This window comes from Lycorma delicatula, chromosome 3 (genome assembly GCF_047948215.1).
Source record: "Lycorma delicatula isolate Av1 chromosome 3, ASM4794821v1, whole genome shotgun sequence".
In the NCBI taxonomy this organism is placed as follows: Eukaryota; Metazoa; Arthropoda; class Insecta; order Hemiptera; family Fulgoridae; genus Lycorma; species Lycorma delicatula.
The window spans coordinates 170401587-170418618 of record NC_134457.1 but is presented as its reverse complement, the minus strand read 5'-3'; the positions used below and the strand labels follow the sequence as shown (position 1 = coordinate 170418618).

At 30.3% G+C, this 17032-nt stretch overlaps 1 protein-coding gene across 5 annotated transcripts in view; it reads left to right on the top strand.

Annotated features, from left to right (window-relative positions):
* The window catches only part of exu (maternal protein exuperantia), a 52684-nt gene that overhangs the window by 30831 nt on the left and 4821 nt on the right, over positions 1-17032 (top strand). For all 5 annotated transcript variants that reach the window (XM_075361001.1, XM_075361003.1, XM_075361002.1 and 2 more), the window contains 2 exons: positions 3065-3248; positions 15484-15783. In XM_075361001.1, coding sequence (XP_075217116.1) covers positions 3065-3248; positions 15484-15783 — 484 coding nt within the window. The remainder of the gene's footprint in view (positions 1-3064; positions 3249-15483; positions 15784-17032) is intronic.

The following is a 17032-nucleotide window of genomic DNA, read 5'->3' as shown; positions in this document are numbered from 1 at the left end:
AAAAAATTCCCTGTGTTCAGATTAATTACTATACTTCCTATTAATACCTTGAGCTATAATGGAGTGAAAAATTAAGATAGTTGTGATTTAAAATTAACAAACAATAAGTTTCCATATTTATTTATTTTACATAGAATATTGCAAAAACAAAAGTCCGAATTTCATTAAAGTAGCTCAGGTTTGTTCTGAAGTATGAATTTATATTAAAAAAAAAAAAAACATAAAATATTGTAATATATGTTCATATATTGTAGTAATAGTGTTATCTTTTTCTTATACCAATACCTGGAACATACTTCCAAAATGACAACTTTTCTTTGTACCATGTATTTTATTTATAACTTTTTGCAATATTTATATTTTTTATTCACAAAGCATATGTGTTTTTAAATGCTTTGGTATTTAAAAATATTAAATGTAAATTTTATTAGTAATCAATCTTATCTTTCAAATATATTTTAAAGTAACATTCTGCCATAGTAAATTTAGTACATGGGACATTTTTAAGCAATAAAAATAAAATATTCATTTGTGGATACATTCCACTAGAAAAAATACTGTACAAGGCCCACTATGCACTTGAAAATTTCATGAAAATTATTTTTTAATCCAAAAATTGACTGCAGAATGCAAGTCCTAGTAAATAAAAGTTTAGGAACACTTTGTGTTGTATATAGTCAACCAATTCAGCATGCAGAACAATGCTAAACATGCTACTGAGGTGTTGCTTGTGAACTTTGTTACTATTTGAGAGGTTAAATTTTTACCTTCATCTGAAAAGTTTGTAATTATTTTTAAGTCCATTTTTATTTTCTTGTTTTACTAAAGAAATATTTTAGATTAATTTCCAGTAAAATGTTAATAAAAATTCTCACAATCTAACACTTCGATAAAACTTTTTTTAAGGTGTAAGATTTAGTTAAAATACCAAATGATGTATTTAGGGTAGAAACAAAATTTATTCCATAAATTTCTGATGAAAATAGAAGTTATTCTCCAGTCAACTCTTATTTAGAGAAAAAATTTGAAAATTCAATACAATTTATTGAAACAAATGATGATCAAATCCTGTAATAGAGACTCAACAACATCCTGAAGGGTACATTCAGCAGTAAATCCATTTGGCTGTTCAGAACTTTTGAATAGGAACAGTCAGTACTGCTCCTGTTCCATTTGCCTTTGTTGTGCAGGATACATGTTCCATTTACATATCAGAAAATATTATTCTTGTAAAAATAGAATTATGTTTTCTTGAAATGTTTGCAAATTTTATAAACTCTCCTTTAAAGCAAATTATATCTATAAAATCTAGTTTCTTAGAAACTTCATTAATATTCATATATGTCCCTAGATTTTATAATTTGATCATTTAAATAAATTGGTAATTTGGTCTCCTTACTGTCGACAGGGAATTTTTGATGTGGCAAAGATGCATAAAACCTTTGGTCTTGATTTTAGGGTACAAAACCACATTAGCACTATACAAACTGTAATATAATGCCGAATTCATAGGTTTAGGTAAAACTCAGAAGGGTTTTAAGCATAAGTGATCACAGTTTCTGTTTCAGTTCACTTTGGCTTTCCTGTAAAATTTCCATGACATTTAAATTACTTAAACATTGCTTACAACTATTGTATTTTGCTTGTTGTGAGTTTATCTGGGCATCATTCATTGTTATAGTTTTCATAACCTTTATTCCAATTTTTGGTAACACTGATTATTTTATTGCAGCAGTGTATCTACAGTTTATACGTTTCTTGATTCCATTGCCTCACAACACAGCTTTTTATGCAATCCATGAATTATTGGACATCACTGTTTGTTTAGTTCAGTTTAGGTGATGTTGAGATTAACCCAGTAGGTTGATCTAGTGGTAAACGCGTCTTCCCAAATCAGCTGATTTGGAAGTTGAGAGTTCCAGTGTTCAAGTCCTAGTAAAGGCAGTTATTTTTATGCGAATTTGAGTACTAGATTGTGGATACTGGTGTTTGGTGGTTGGGTTTCAGTTAACCACTCATCTCAGGAATGGTCAAACTGAGACTGTAACAAGACTACGCTTCATTTACACTCATACATATCATCCTCTGAAGTAATACCTGAATGGTAACTCCCAGAGGCTAAACAGGAAAAAGAAAGAAAAAGGTGATGTTGAGATCATATTATACAAAAAAAATTTATTCTATATAATTGAAAGCCTATCTGCATCACTCCTGGACAAAGGTGGACAATTTACAGAATGCTAAACAAAAAACTCCCTGCAAAGGAAATATGTTTCCCAGCTAGAGTCCAGCGATTTATTTTATTATGAAAGATTACTTGTAATTATATGCTTATTTTTTGCTGCTACAAAATGGTAAATCAATGAAAAGATAGATTAAAAGACATGGATAATCAAATCAGTGAGTGCTGAAGTAATGATCTTAGGTAGCAACCATACATCACTATGGTAAACATACAAAGCAAACATACTAAATATGTCAACAAACTAGAAACTATGATCAAAGGATGAAACAGTTGTATAAAACAAAATCAATATTTTCACAGTCAGTGCTGGTGAACTGATAAAAATCAATAAGTTTATTCTGATGTTAACACCAGCCAGTAAAAATCATTCTTCTTAAAAAAAAATTGTTATCTTTTACCTTATAGTTTAAATGATATTGACTGCTGCAGCACTTAGCCAGCAGTATGTAGTGAAACTGTACTTAGCATTGTTAAACGTTATCTTCAAATTATAATTAACTTGTAGTTTTAGTACCCCTCAGTTATCAGGATGCAATTCCCTGATATGTTCCAGGTGGTGCAAAATCATCAGGTTGAAAAAATCACCAAAAAGATGAAATCTTTATTGGTGTATTTGAGCTTACAAATTTTACCCAAATTATATGTTACATGTATGTGTGTGTAGTGTCAACCTGTATATTTTTTTGGGGTGATCCTGTAATTTATTAGTTTTGTTATAAGTAATACTTTGCTGTATCAAAAATTATTTTTTGTATTTCTAAAAAAAGTTAATTATTGAGCATTGAGTTAAGTAGTTAACTGTTTTACTTCTTGTTTTAGGTATAACTTAATTGAGAGATTTTCTAATGTGGTTAAAGGTTTTGCAAATTGTTTTGCATTTGTTAAACAAAAATGTGAGCAGAGTGTACGGTCATTCTCATTAAGAGTATTATCAAAGATTTTACTGGATAGAGAAAATGAAAATACTAATAGTGCAGTTGACAGAGCTAGGTTGGCTTATCAGGTATTAATTTATTGTTTGTTGTAAGCGTAAACGCGTTTTTATTGTTTTAAAACATTACTTTCATTAAACTATCATTTGTGTGTATGTGTGCGTGTTAACACACACAATTGTATCATTTATTTATAGTTTTTCTGTATACATAATAGTAGCAGTACTTTGATTCATCTCGGTAGCGATCACATACTACCAGCAAGAAGATAGAAATATTATATATAATTTTTTAATCAACTTTTATTACATACAAGAAATATTGTATATAATTTTTTAATAAACTTTTATTACATACAAGGGGGAACTTCATGATCAAAATGTTTTTAATTTATTTATAACCTAAAAATTGTGGTAATATACTAGTAATCATGGAAAATTGTTTGGTTAGTAAAGTTCCAGTGCTCCATTTGGAATTTTTCCTGTATTACTGGAAATTCTACATGCTTTGTTTTATTTAATTAAATGCAACCTGTTTGATTTAATCAAAAAAGTGGATTTATAATGATTACACCTTCATCCTTTCATTCAATCTTCCCTAAAAAAGGATGGTTTTTGATAAATGTTTGCCATGTATTGACAATATTTTTCCAAATTGCTAAGATAATTTTTGAACTTTTTATGCAGATTACGGTACTTTAGATCAGAACTTTCAAATCTTTTATGTTTTTAAACTTGCATCAAAATAACGATTACTGTGTGTATTCAGTAAAGTTTTAATTAGAAATTTGAAAACCTTATTATCAAAAACAAACTGAAAAAATAACAAAATTAGCCTGGATGGATATTTACAATTTTCTTAGTGTTTTCAAAAAGCTTTCTCTCTTGCTTTCTTTAGTAAAACATAAGCTGTTTAAAATAAAAGAATATATTGAATGGATTATTAAAAGGAATTATAAGATTGGCTCTACACTAAGGAATTGAGAAATAGATTAATGTAAAATTTGTTCATAATGCTAAATTATATTATGATAATTTAATATACAATTTAAACACTACGGTTTAAATTATGTTGGGTATTATTAAAAGTGAAAGTGGATTTGAAAGTATAACAAGTCAAATAATTATATTTAAAATTTCAAAGGGATAATTCTTATACTCTGCTCTTGTAACAGAGGAATTTTAATAAACTATTTTCTGTTACAAATGATCTAATATTAAACAATTCAGAAGTTATAATAATATTAATATATTTCAAATCAAACCTTGAGTGGTTTCGTTGATGAACCTGTATCTTTATTTTCTGGTAATACAAGGAAGTTAAAACTTTTATTTTGAATGTAAACAGGGGGGTATTGGTAAAATTTCTGCCAGTATTTAAAAGAAATCATAGATGTTATTGCCCGTCATATAAATTTAATTAACAATTCTTTCATTTATGGAGTATTTTTCAAGCTGTCATACATTATTATTTTGCTCCCAGAGAAAGATTTAGTGCTTTACTAAAAATAAATAATAATTATAGACCAATTTTGTTATCCATATTTTCTTAAGTATTTGCAAAATTATAGTTTTTAAAATTTCTTGAAAAGGCAATTGTCAAAATATTTTGGAATGTTACTTTTATTGAAATTCCATTTTCCAGATATAAAAAATATTTTTAGTAGCGTTTATAACAAAAAGACCATTCTCAATTTTTTGCGATCTCAGAAAAGCATTTGATGTAGTTCTGCATTTTTTACTGATGGGAAACCTTAATTACATTCAGAGGAGCTACTTACAACTGGTTTTCACATCTTATGAGCCAAGAACAGACAGTTAGAATGCCATCTTTCAATGTGGTACACCTATAAAATATAAGTCCATACTTTTAAGGTGTAGAACTCCGTCTACCTCGAGGTGTGTTTATAATTTATAAAATTATAAATTTTATAATTTATTAATGATCTGCCTCAAATCTTGAACCATCTAGTTTTACCCTTTCCATAGGGGATACAGCTGTATCTAAATCCAAAGTTAAAATTATTTAAAATGACTTTAAATTCTATAGTGGTAGTTCAAACCACTCATTGGATCAATTATAGCAATTTTACTTTAAATATGGATGATGGATAAGATTATATCATTTGCAGCAAATGAAACCATACTTTTTTGCTTTGAAGTATTTTAATAAAGCACTTAGCTTAATGCCATTATTGAATATTTGTTATGCATATCTATACTTCCACCTGAAATAATATTGTCTCTTGAGGCCCTCATAAAGTCAAAAAGAATTTTTAAGATAAAAAATGTCTGAATAAATCTATGCCAATTGATATTTATTTATGAATGTTAACCATTTTAAGAAAGAATAGTCACTTATTTTAACCCTTCAGGGGCAGCGATGTTTTATGGCTGTGGGTGGAAGATATTTTCAAAAAAAAAGTTAATGTAAGAACTGTAACTTAAAACATGCATTCATGCATAAAAAGAACATATAACTTGCTGGTTAAGGAACACTTTATCTTACAAGACAAAGCTTACCTGAAAAGGCACAAGTCTCACTGAGCACACTAGAGTTTGCAAACTATAGGTGATGATTTTGGTTGTTTTACATAATTTCTTTTCATGTAAAAAACACTGAATAATAATATTAAGTTAATGGTAATATAATAGCAATTTTGTAGAAGTAGTACACTCAGGCAGGGAATAATATAATATGGTTTTATAATAATAATAATAATAATATAAATATTTTTATTAATTTCCTTCTGAATTTTTGTTTGAAAAATTTTGTTTGAATTTAAACAAAGCAAGCTAAAAATGAAGTTTTATCAGGAAGAATTTGTAAACAAATTACTTAAAAAAGAGTAAAAAGCACGAGAAAATAATTATGTGTCTTGTTACATATGCACAGTCATTGAACTCGTCTGATAACTGAAGTAAAATGGTTCCCAATCACATTGTATCAAGAATTCCTACCTCAAAATTATTGAAAGAACATCTCTTGTAATATGTAACGATGTGAAGGCAAATATGAAGTCACATTCAGAGACTCATAGATAGGTTTCCACCCTCCAGCGTAAGTACATTCCTGTACTTGTGCTGGAGGTAACCGTAAGTACATACCTGTACTTATATATGGATTTCCGCCCATGAAGAGTTAAAATTATTTGCACTTCCATTAAATTTCATTAACACTTTTTGAACACAGTTTATTTTGTAGCTAGTGTGTGTGTGTGTGTGTGTGTACACGTACATTTATATATATAGTATCTTCATGATTTTTATACTTTATTTATTATTATTATTATTATTATGCTTTTACGGCCAACATGGGACCACTTAAGTCAATTTTAGTTGGATCTTTTCTGAGAAAAGCGTGTTATTTTACTCTTCCGAGCTGCCCAGTATTTCTTCATCCGTTCAGATCTTGCTTTCTTTTCTTCATCCGTAAACACCCTCTTCGTTGTATTTTGTCGTTTGTCTGTCTTTTGTTCAAATCTAATGCTTTTGTCTTTTAGCTTTGTAATTTTTCCAGTTTTATTCTGTAGGTCAATCAGGGAAATTCCCAATTCTTTCATATCTTCTCTAATTTCTTTGATCCATCTTACTTCTAGCTTTTGGAACCAAAGCTTTTCAATGATATTTCTTGACAGTCTTGTTTCCGGTGTCCTTATGAGATGACCAAAGAAAGAGATTCTTTTTTTCCGCATAGTATCAGTAACAGGCTCTATTTCTCGATACACCACCTCATTTGGCACAATCCACCATTGGCCTTCTTTTTGGTGTTTTTTATTGATACACGTTCTGACAATTCTCCTCTCTATTTTCAGAATTTTTTCAATTTGGTTTTTCTGAGTGATTTTGAAAAGGGTCTCGCTTCCGTAGGTGACTACTGGCTGTACTACAGTTTTATAATGTTTAAGTTTTGTTTTAGCAGAAAGGCATTTTTTGTTATATGTTGACCAAGTTAATTTTTGGGATTTAATCATTATATTTGTCCTGTTTTGCCATGTCACTTTTTCATTTAAATTATAAGTTATTATTTCCCCTAGATATTTAAATTGTTTTACTATTTTAGTTTTCTGATTGTTTACCGTAATGTGCTCTATTACCAGAGGATCTATGGCCATTAGTTCAGTTTTTTCGAAAGAGATATGAAGCCCTCCTATCTTTTGTGCTAGGTTTTGAAGGCTCATGATTTGTGTTTTGGCTTCTTGAATATTATTTGCTAAAAGAGCGAGGTCATCTGCAAATCCTAGGCAATTTAGTGTGATGGAGTTTTTCTTAGTACCCATTTTTATATTTTTGGGATTTATTTCATACCATTTTCTCATGACAAATTCGAGGGCGCAGTTAAAAAGGAGTGGTGAGAGGCCGTCTCCTTGCCTCAATCCAGTTTTTATGTAGAAGGGTTGAGAGAGTTCACCTCTGAATTTCACTCTGGACTGGGTATTGGTTAAAGTTAATTTTATCATGTTTACGAGTTTAGGGTGAAGGCCCAGGTTTCTCAGAATATTCAGCATGGATGGTCGGTGTATACAATCATAGGCTCTTTTAAAGTCGACGAAGGTGATTATTAGTTGTTTTTTCCGTCTTTTATATAAGTCCGTCATAAGTTTTAGGGATATTATTTGCTCCGGGCAACCTCTCCATGGCCTAAATCCCCCTTGGTATTCCCCAAGTTCCAGTTCAAGTTGGTCTTTGCATCGGTTGTATATGATTCTCGACAGGATTTTGTATGTACAATCCAGGAGAGATATGCCTCTGTAGTTTTCTGGATTAGTTTTATCCCCTTTTTTATGTAATGGATGAATGAGGGCTGTGGTCCAGTGTTCTGGAAGTTTTTCTTCGTTCCATATTTTCACGAGGCATAGATGTAGGGAAGTTTTGACTGAATAAACTGATGAATGTTTCCAGAGTTCTGCGAAAAGCTGGTCTTCTCCGCTTGCTTTGTAGTTTTTTATTTCATTTAAGGCTGCGAGAACTTCTTGAATTGTTGGCGGGTTGATATTTACCGGTGAAGTTTTAACTGGAGTTTCAGTGTCAATCTCAAAAAGCTCTGGGGAGTCGTCACAGTTGAGGAGTCTATTGAAGGTTTCTGCCAAAATTTCAGCATTTTCTTTATTGGTGTGGGCCATATTTCCTTTTTTTCCTCTCAGCATAAGGGTGGGTGGTTCATATCTTTGAAGAGCCTGACCAAAAATTTTATAATAGTCTCGGGAGTTAGTTTTCTTGGAACTTTCTTCTATTTGCTGAATCAAGTTTTTTTGGGCTTGTCGTTTGGTTCCTCTTATAATTTTCTGAGTTATTTTCCTTTGTTTGGTGAATTCATGGTTAGATTCTTCAGTTTTCTGGGTTTGGTGGTTGATCCAAGCCCGGTGTCGGTCTTTGAATGCTTTGTCACATTGGGTTTATAGGGGCTAGTTCTTCAGCTATTTCTTTCAGTTGGGATGTCAGTTCTTTTAAATTATTAGTTAATTTGATTTTTTTTTTTTGTTTCTTCAAAGATGGCATTGTTTATTAATTTATGTGGATCATAAGCTCTTTTGTTTTTAGGTTGGGATTTTTTCTTTTTATGCGGGGTGAATTTTATTTTAACTTTAATTAAGTAATGGTCCGATCCAGTATCTGTTCCTCTCAAGACTTTTACATTATAAATCTCCTTGTGATAATTCCGGTCCATGCAAACATGATCGAGTTGCCATTCTCCTTTTTTCCAATCTGGGTGTTTCCAAGTCTTCAATTTGTTTGGTTTTCTCATAAAATAGGTGGATTTTGAGATCGTATTATGGTTTCTGCAAAATTCGACAAGTCTTTGGCCGTTCTTGTTAGTTTTCTTCTGGGCAGGCCATTTTCCGATAATATCACGATATCTTCGTTCTTTACCAAGTTGGGCATTAAAGTCCCCTATTAAAATCTTGGTGTGGGTCTTATTTATGTTGTTTGCAGTTTGGTCAAGAAGTTCCCAGAATTTGTCCATCTCTTCTCTATCTTTTTTAAGATTGTTTTTGTCATTGGTGGGAGCATGGACATTTATTATGGTGTAGAATTTATTGGCTGATTTTAGGGTTAAGGTTGAAATCCTGGGGGAGTAAGACTTAATTCTACGACTGAGTCAATTATTTTAAGATTGATTGCAAATCCTATTCCGAACTGTGGGCAATTCTTCATCACACGTTTCCCGGGGATTCCTTTGTAAATTCTGTAACCCTGAGATTCAAACGGCTCTCGATCGGTGTTTCTCATTTCTTGAAGTCCTGCGGTTTGGTTTTTTTTGTTTGTCCATTATGTCTGTTAGAGTTTTTAGTTTGCCGGGTTGAGTTAGAGAATTAATGTTGTGAGTGGCAATGTAGTTTATTTGCTTGTGTTTTATCCTCAATTTTAAAGTTGTGTTGTGTTTGGGTGTTTCCAAACGCTCCGATTTATTGTTATCTTTTAAGCAGCTGCCCACCGGATCCGAGTGCAGCCTTCTCTGGTATTTACCAGACGGTGGATTTTTTCTTAAAAAACCTTCCATATTTGACTTTCAAAGGCAAGTCAGCCTTGGGTGGGAATAAATTCCCGAGTTACAACTCTGGATGTGATCCAGAGAGGTGATTCCGATTTAGTTCACCAGTAGAAATCTCCACGTTTCTAACTGGTTATCCAGACGAACCAACGTGGAGGCGCAAACCGATTTTCTTAATTGAGATATTAAGTATGGAGAAAGTTTAAATCGGTTCCGGAATCATTTCATCCTATACTTTATTTATTAATATAAACTTTAACCACATCCATATTTTATTTTATTATTAAATGTGTATTTTGTGATTTTCCTCTGACAAAGGTTTTACCCTGATTTCCCTAAATCCACCCAGGCAAATGTTGGGCAAGTTCCTTTATTTATCCGTGGAATAAAATACCAACTAATTCCTCGCTTAATGTATTCTATATACAATTGCAATAAAAGATTTATTTTTCTTACATATATTCGGTGTTTTGAACTATTAGATAATATATTTTAATGCATTTTTTAAGTGAAACCGAAAGAATAACACTGTTGGTAATGTAGAGGTATAATAGTAGAATATATAATTGTGATAATTAAAGTAAATAATCAATTGACTTTTGACCTAGCCATTTAATTTATATTAATGTTGCAAATTATTAGGTATTTGTATTGTTGTTAGTGTTATTCATTAGTTTGAAGGCTGTTATTATTAGTGTTTGGGCCATTAATTCCAACATTAGCTATTAAAAGTTTTTTATTGGATCTAATTCTGAAGGTAATATGAAATAAAGTTACTGTGGGAGATTTTACCTTAGTTTATTACTATCATGATTTTTCAGTTTTTATAACTTATTTAGCTTATTATTAGCTTATCACTCAGAAATGAAGATATCTATCAAAAAACAGTTTTTTTGCCTTTATTTTTCATGTAAAATTTTACATTAACATAAAGTGTCACATTTCAACCTTTCTATTTAAAATAGAAGTTTGATTCAGTGTGACAGATCCAAGATGGCAGACAAAAATTTCTAACACCTTAAAATAGTAATTTTGTAGCTATGTAAATCCATATTTGTTTCAGGTATCCTGCAATTTTTAAATATGAAGCAATTTCCATAGTTTAATATCATCCTGTATAACCTACTTTTCATCTGACATTGAGTACAGTTTAAGTAGCAGTTCAGTTTAGAAAAATTAAGACTTATAAATTATTTGTGTGAAATTTGTTATAAGTGTTTCCTGACTGAATATTCTTATTAAATACTTTAAGAATAACTTAGTTATTAAGTATTAAGTTTCAAGCATTTATGTAAAATAATATATGTAGGTGATCTATTAATATAGTTAACCTATCTATATAAAGTTTGTTTAAAACCCTTCAGGGTTGGGAGTAGAAAGTACAAAATAAGTACCTCAGATATAAAATATTAATGCGCTTCTATTAGTTTATATTTTTTTATGTAAGTCTATCCATGGTTTAGATTTCCATCCTACCAATCGGTGACTCATTTCATTTCAATGCTAGGTTTTCTTCGTTGTCTTTTCTTTGTGTTATTTGTGGATTTTTAGTCCCCTTCCATTTGTAATCTTCACTTAGTACTACAACTTTCCCTTGTGTCTTCTTCCAGTAAATTCATCAAATAGAGTTTATATTGAATGTACAGTCTACTTCTTTTAACCCTCACCTCCACCATACACCTAGCAAATCTACTCTTTTCTATTCTGAGTGTCTGAACAATTGTTCCTGCTTTCTTTCTTTCTCTATTTTTACCCCTTTTTTCTTTTGTCTTACTCTTCTTGAATGTTGCATTCCTCACATAGTCTGTCCTATATGCATGTGTCTTTCTTATTGCATAGACTAGTCTTTCCTAAAAACAAAACAAATATTTTTTTAAAATTAATGTGATGATTCCATTTGTTATACTTCATTTAAGCTCTTTTATTAAGTATTTTCTTCACCACGTGAACCCAGCAAGTTAAGAGTGAGTGTAAAAACTTGTCATAAATTTGCACTTGTGATTCTGTAATAATTCAACTGTAGTAATTTGTATATATAATTTTGATTATTAAATTGTGATTCTGATTTGACGTAGTGCAAACATTGCAGGTTAGATTAGTAGTCAGCTTTTCAGTTATAATCTGTTGTAATAGTAAAAATATATTATATGTAGCTGAACCATTTCTAGTAAAGTGGCATGATTCACTGAATTGGCAGTTTTATGGGCTTGTTTATCCTCAGAACTGGTTAATATAATCAGACAATTTCCACTCCTCTTACATCCTCCTACCTGTCATATCCTCATCTCATACAAACGGGAAAACAAAGAAATTAGTTAATTTACTGGATAAGTTATTTATTGAGTTGGGCTAGCCACTGCAAGCCTACTTCAGAACAGTGCCATACTATAATTGTGTAAATTATGTTTAGGATGTAGTATTTTTGATAATATTAAAAAGATAGTGTTGATTTATTTTTATGTGAATTTTGTTTACAAACTGCAGCTTATTTAAATTTCTTATTTTTATATAGATTCTTTGAAAAGGGACATGAACCAGAATCCAATATTATTATACATATAATAAAGCAAAAACTAAGGATCACATGTTTTTTAACTTTAATTTCTCTTAAAATTTAATGAATTTCTTATATGATTTTTCAAAAAATATTTTAATGGTATTTAAACATTACCATACTAATAGGAATGTGCATTATATTAGTAAGTTAATTTATATGACGTATAGGTTATCTGTACCAATTTAAATAATAATAAAGGTTGCCTGTAATCATAAAAAGTGGAAAAACATTATTCATAAAAAAATAACCAGGATATCTTCCAACATTTCATCAACATGTAAAATGCTGCTTTACAAAAATAAATCAACCTTAATAATAAAATATGTGATATTTATGTGATAAATAGATAAATAAATAAATTCAATGATGATAGTTTGTCATGTTTTTTTTTCTTTATAACTGTATAAAAATTAGTGATTAATTTTGTTTTTTGAATGTTACTCATTATGTTATTGATTTTTACAACAATTGTAGTCAGTGTGTCTGTTTTTTATCTCTCCTGTTGAACTTAACTGAAATAAATTGAATCACTCAACATCATTTATATTCATACACTTAAAATGTAAAACTAGATGGCCATTTTTATGTTAAATAATCATCAATAAACAAGTAAGCAGTATTTTATAAATCATTGTAGAATATTTGTATTGGGTTCATGAAGTAAAGGTAAAAATTTACAAACTGACAAAAAAATAAGATGTATCAATTTAGCTTATATTAGCCAGTTGAAAGTGTTAAAGTTAGTTTAAAGACTGTCTAAACAACTAACCTCCATCTCAGTAATACCCTCACAATCTAATATTCTCTTTACATAAGGTTGGATAATATAAAAATTTTATGTCAAAGTTTGCAATAGCAAGAATCTCAAACCAAACAGACATATTTGCTGTTCTAATCAAAATTTAAGTGATGTACATGTGATAAAAAAATTAAACGAGAAGATATAATAGATTTAAAACTAAACTGTTAGGCCATTTGTTTCCTAAGGTGATGATAATTGATAGGTATTGTTTGATAGGTAATTTTCCCAATTATCCTATCTAATTGCTGTTACATTTTTTTTTTTTTCAAGTTTAATTTGTAATAAACTAATGTGATCAACATTCTAGACAATGTAAAGACAGCTATACAAAATGGGTTCAAAAAGTAACGAGAATTTTGAAATTTTTTGGGTTGTATTAATCCTATTCTCAGGATTTTTTTGTTGTTGTATTGGTAAACATGTCTGAAAAGTATCTGTATATTTTTAGCCATATTAGATGTTTAAGTCTGTTGCCAGCTGTCAAAAGGAAAACACATGTTTTGGTACAATTTGTGTTTTTTTTTATTTATATAAATAATGGATCAGAGAATTTATATTAAACTTTGCTATAAGAATGGAATAAAGTGTAGCAATGTTTTAAAAATGTTAAATATTGTTTTTGGTGAGTCTGCTATGAGTAAAGCAATGGTTTACGAGTGGTATAAGCATTTCAAAGAAGGTCGGGAAGACGAAGATCAACGACTGATGAAAACATGGAAAAAGTGAAAGAAATTATTGTGAATAATCACTGAATCACAATCTGAGAAGTTGCTGATGATGTTGGGATATCAATTGGCACATGCCATGAAATTTTTTTAGATGTTTTGGATATGAAACTTGTAACAGCAAAATCTGTTTCAAAGTTGTTGAATTTGAACAAAAACAGCAGCGAATGGAAGTTGTTCAGGAGCGCTAAATGAAGTTAACAATGATGCAGAACTATTGAAACTTGTCGTAACAGGTGGTGAAACATGGGTTCATAAATATGATGTCAAAACTAAGGCTCAGTCATCCCAGTGGAGGCATTCTGGATTACCAAGATTGAAAAAAGCTAGAAAAGTATGGTCGAATGTGAAGGCTGTGTTCTTCGAGTTTAACAGTATGGTGCATCATGAGTTCTTCCACAAGAACAAACGATGAATGAGTATTACGTACAAGTTCAATGCTGTTAGCGTGAAGCAATCCAAAGAAAACATCTGGAATTGTGGCGAAACAGTTCATGGCTTTTGCACCATGATAATTGCGTCTGCTCACACTTCATTGTTTGTTCATCAAATTTTAGTCAAAAACAACACTAATGATACCCCAGCCACCATATTCGCCAGACATGGCCCCGTGTGACTTTTATCTATTCCCAGAAATAGAGAGAATCTTAAAGGGCCATCGTTTTACAAGCATAGATGAGTTAAAAAGCAAATTGCTGAAAGAGCTAAACACTGTTCCAAAGATCAAGTTCCAGAAGTGTGTCAGGGATTGGAAAAAGTGCTGGCATAAGTGTATAATATTTAATGGGGACTATTTTTAAGGTGATAACATTAATGCAGACGAATAAATAAAATTCTTTGGAAAAAACAAAAATTCTCATTACTTTTTGAATGCACATCGTACATTGCAGCTATAAAGAGAGCTACTACTTTATTTTATTTTCAGTGTTTTGTATAGTTTGTCCTCCATATCCTAAATTGCAGTTATTGAATTTATAAATCAATTTATAATTGCCTGCTCTTTTAGCAGATTTAATTATCTTTATAAAATCCACTGTCGAGGGTCAGTTTCATAGATGTGTTGCCATGTTGATAGGCGATATTAAAAGTTATTTTTTAAAAATATTTTTTATCATGTTGCTGTGCAGAGAACAATACGTAATTTTTATTGCATGTTTTCACCAGTCATTTTCTATTCCAAAGCAAGGATGTTTAGCTGTAATGGTTCATTTTTTATTGATGCTTTTCTATACGTTGTCATTGTTAAAACTAGTAAAACCATTTACTTAGCTGTATCTTTAATGAAATTTATTTCTTTGCAATAAGTTTCCTCGATAAGTGGCATCCAGTTTTCTCTGTAAACTGTTGCATTAAAACCTTTGCCTTCGTGTTGAATAGAATGTGTTGTAATACTAAATGCTATATCTATCACTGTACATACTTTTTTTGAGATATCAGAAATATTACCTTTACAAATTATTTTTTGAATTGGATCAGAAAGGTGTAATTTTTCTGTTTACTTTCAGTTCTTTGATGTAAACATTTTTTGTGTTTTTGTTAATTTGATGTAATTTTTAATGTATCATTATCAAAAACATCACCTGTATATTTCAACCACAAATTCATAGGAAATATTAAAATTCTCTTTTGGTTTAACTTTACAGTTATGCGTGATAAGATTAGCTATGTACTAAGAAATATTTCATTATTTTTTATTTTAAAAACTAATTGTTGAATATTGTAATTTTCAGTTGGTTCACCATTTGTGTCAAGGTATGGGTGAGAATACAGGTGCTGGTGATGCTACTGTGAGTTCTAAGGTAATTATGGAAGCATTAAGTGAATTTACTTCAACAATAGCTGATGAAGAAAAAGCAATCGAAGGATTTAAATTGGTTCTGCAAAGGCAGAACACATTGAAACCAGTATTTGGACCTTTAATGAGAAGGACTGTTTCTGAACGCAGGCATGCTATCAGTTTGAGAAGGCTTCTAACTGAAGCTCTGTTTGATTATGATACTTTGAAAAAAGCATGGGAGGATGGTTCTAAGGTAATGATTTTTTTCCTTACAAGTAATGTAGTTGTATACTATAATAAATTTCCATTGCCTATATAACCACTTATCCCCTTGATTGCTCCTATATCCCTTGGGTAACTGCCTTGTAATTGCTTCATGTTCTACTTTTCCGTGTACATTATAATGCAGTATTATTATAGATTTAAACTAGTAAACATACTTCTATTATTTTGGTTAATGATTTGGCCAAGATTGAACAGCTTGATCAAATTTAGAATTTCTTAATCAGTTACAATTCTTAATTCCCAGTTACAATTTGTTTTTTTGTTTTTTTTTCTCTCTTTAAGCCTCCTTATATATGTGAGACCTCATATGAAATTTATTTTTCTCATAAATAAATTCTTTGCAGTTTTTCAGAGATGGATTTTCACATTTGTTTAGTTTTTAAAATTGTCTTGTTAGTAAGTGTCCCCTTTACAGTTGTTCCTTATTTACCATAAAGTGCGTGCATTTAAAGAATATATTATTTTTATCATATTTGAGAATTTATGTTATTTATATATGATATAAATTTTATTAAAAATTTGAGTAGTCTGGAGCCATTCTGCTGCTCGTTTTTGTCAACCTGACAATAGCATGTCTGGGTATTCATCTAAGAAATATATTTATATTTATTCAGTCAAATAAGAAATTTCTGTTAACATGTCAGGTTTACTATTTATTTATGTTTACCAAATTACAGAGTAACAGCACAGTGACATGATATCAGCAGTTCTCTCCAGAGGTGCCAAAGCATCTGTGTACAGTCTGGCATATAATTGTAAATGTACTGGTAAATGTGTATTCTTGAACAGACTCAGGCTGACCATTCCTGAGACATGTGGTTTATTGAAACCTAACCACCAAAGAACACTGTTATCCTCAGTCTAGCATCCAAATCCATAAAAAAGCAACTCCCTTTACAAGGATTTTTAATCTTAGAACTCTCAACTTCAAAAATCAGCTGATTTTGTGATGATGAATTTAACCACTAGACCTAACCTGTTGGGTTAAAAAAACTATTAGTTTTCAGAATCAGTATTATTGTTTACTTGTTACTTCAACAGAAATTTTTAGTTATTAAAGTTGCTTTATTTTTAATCTAATAAAATTATCATTAACATCCAATGAATTTGAATTCATTTCTTTGCACGTTTTTAAATGTATGGCCTTTGCATAGTGTAATAACTTATTCCATTGCATAGATTTTTTCACTATCCACAGTTTCCTTATTTTACAAATA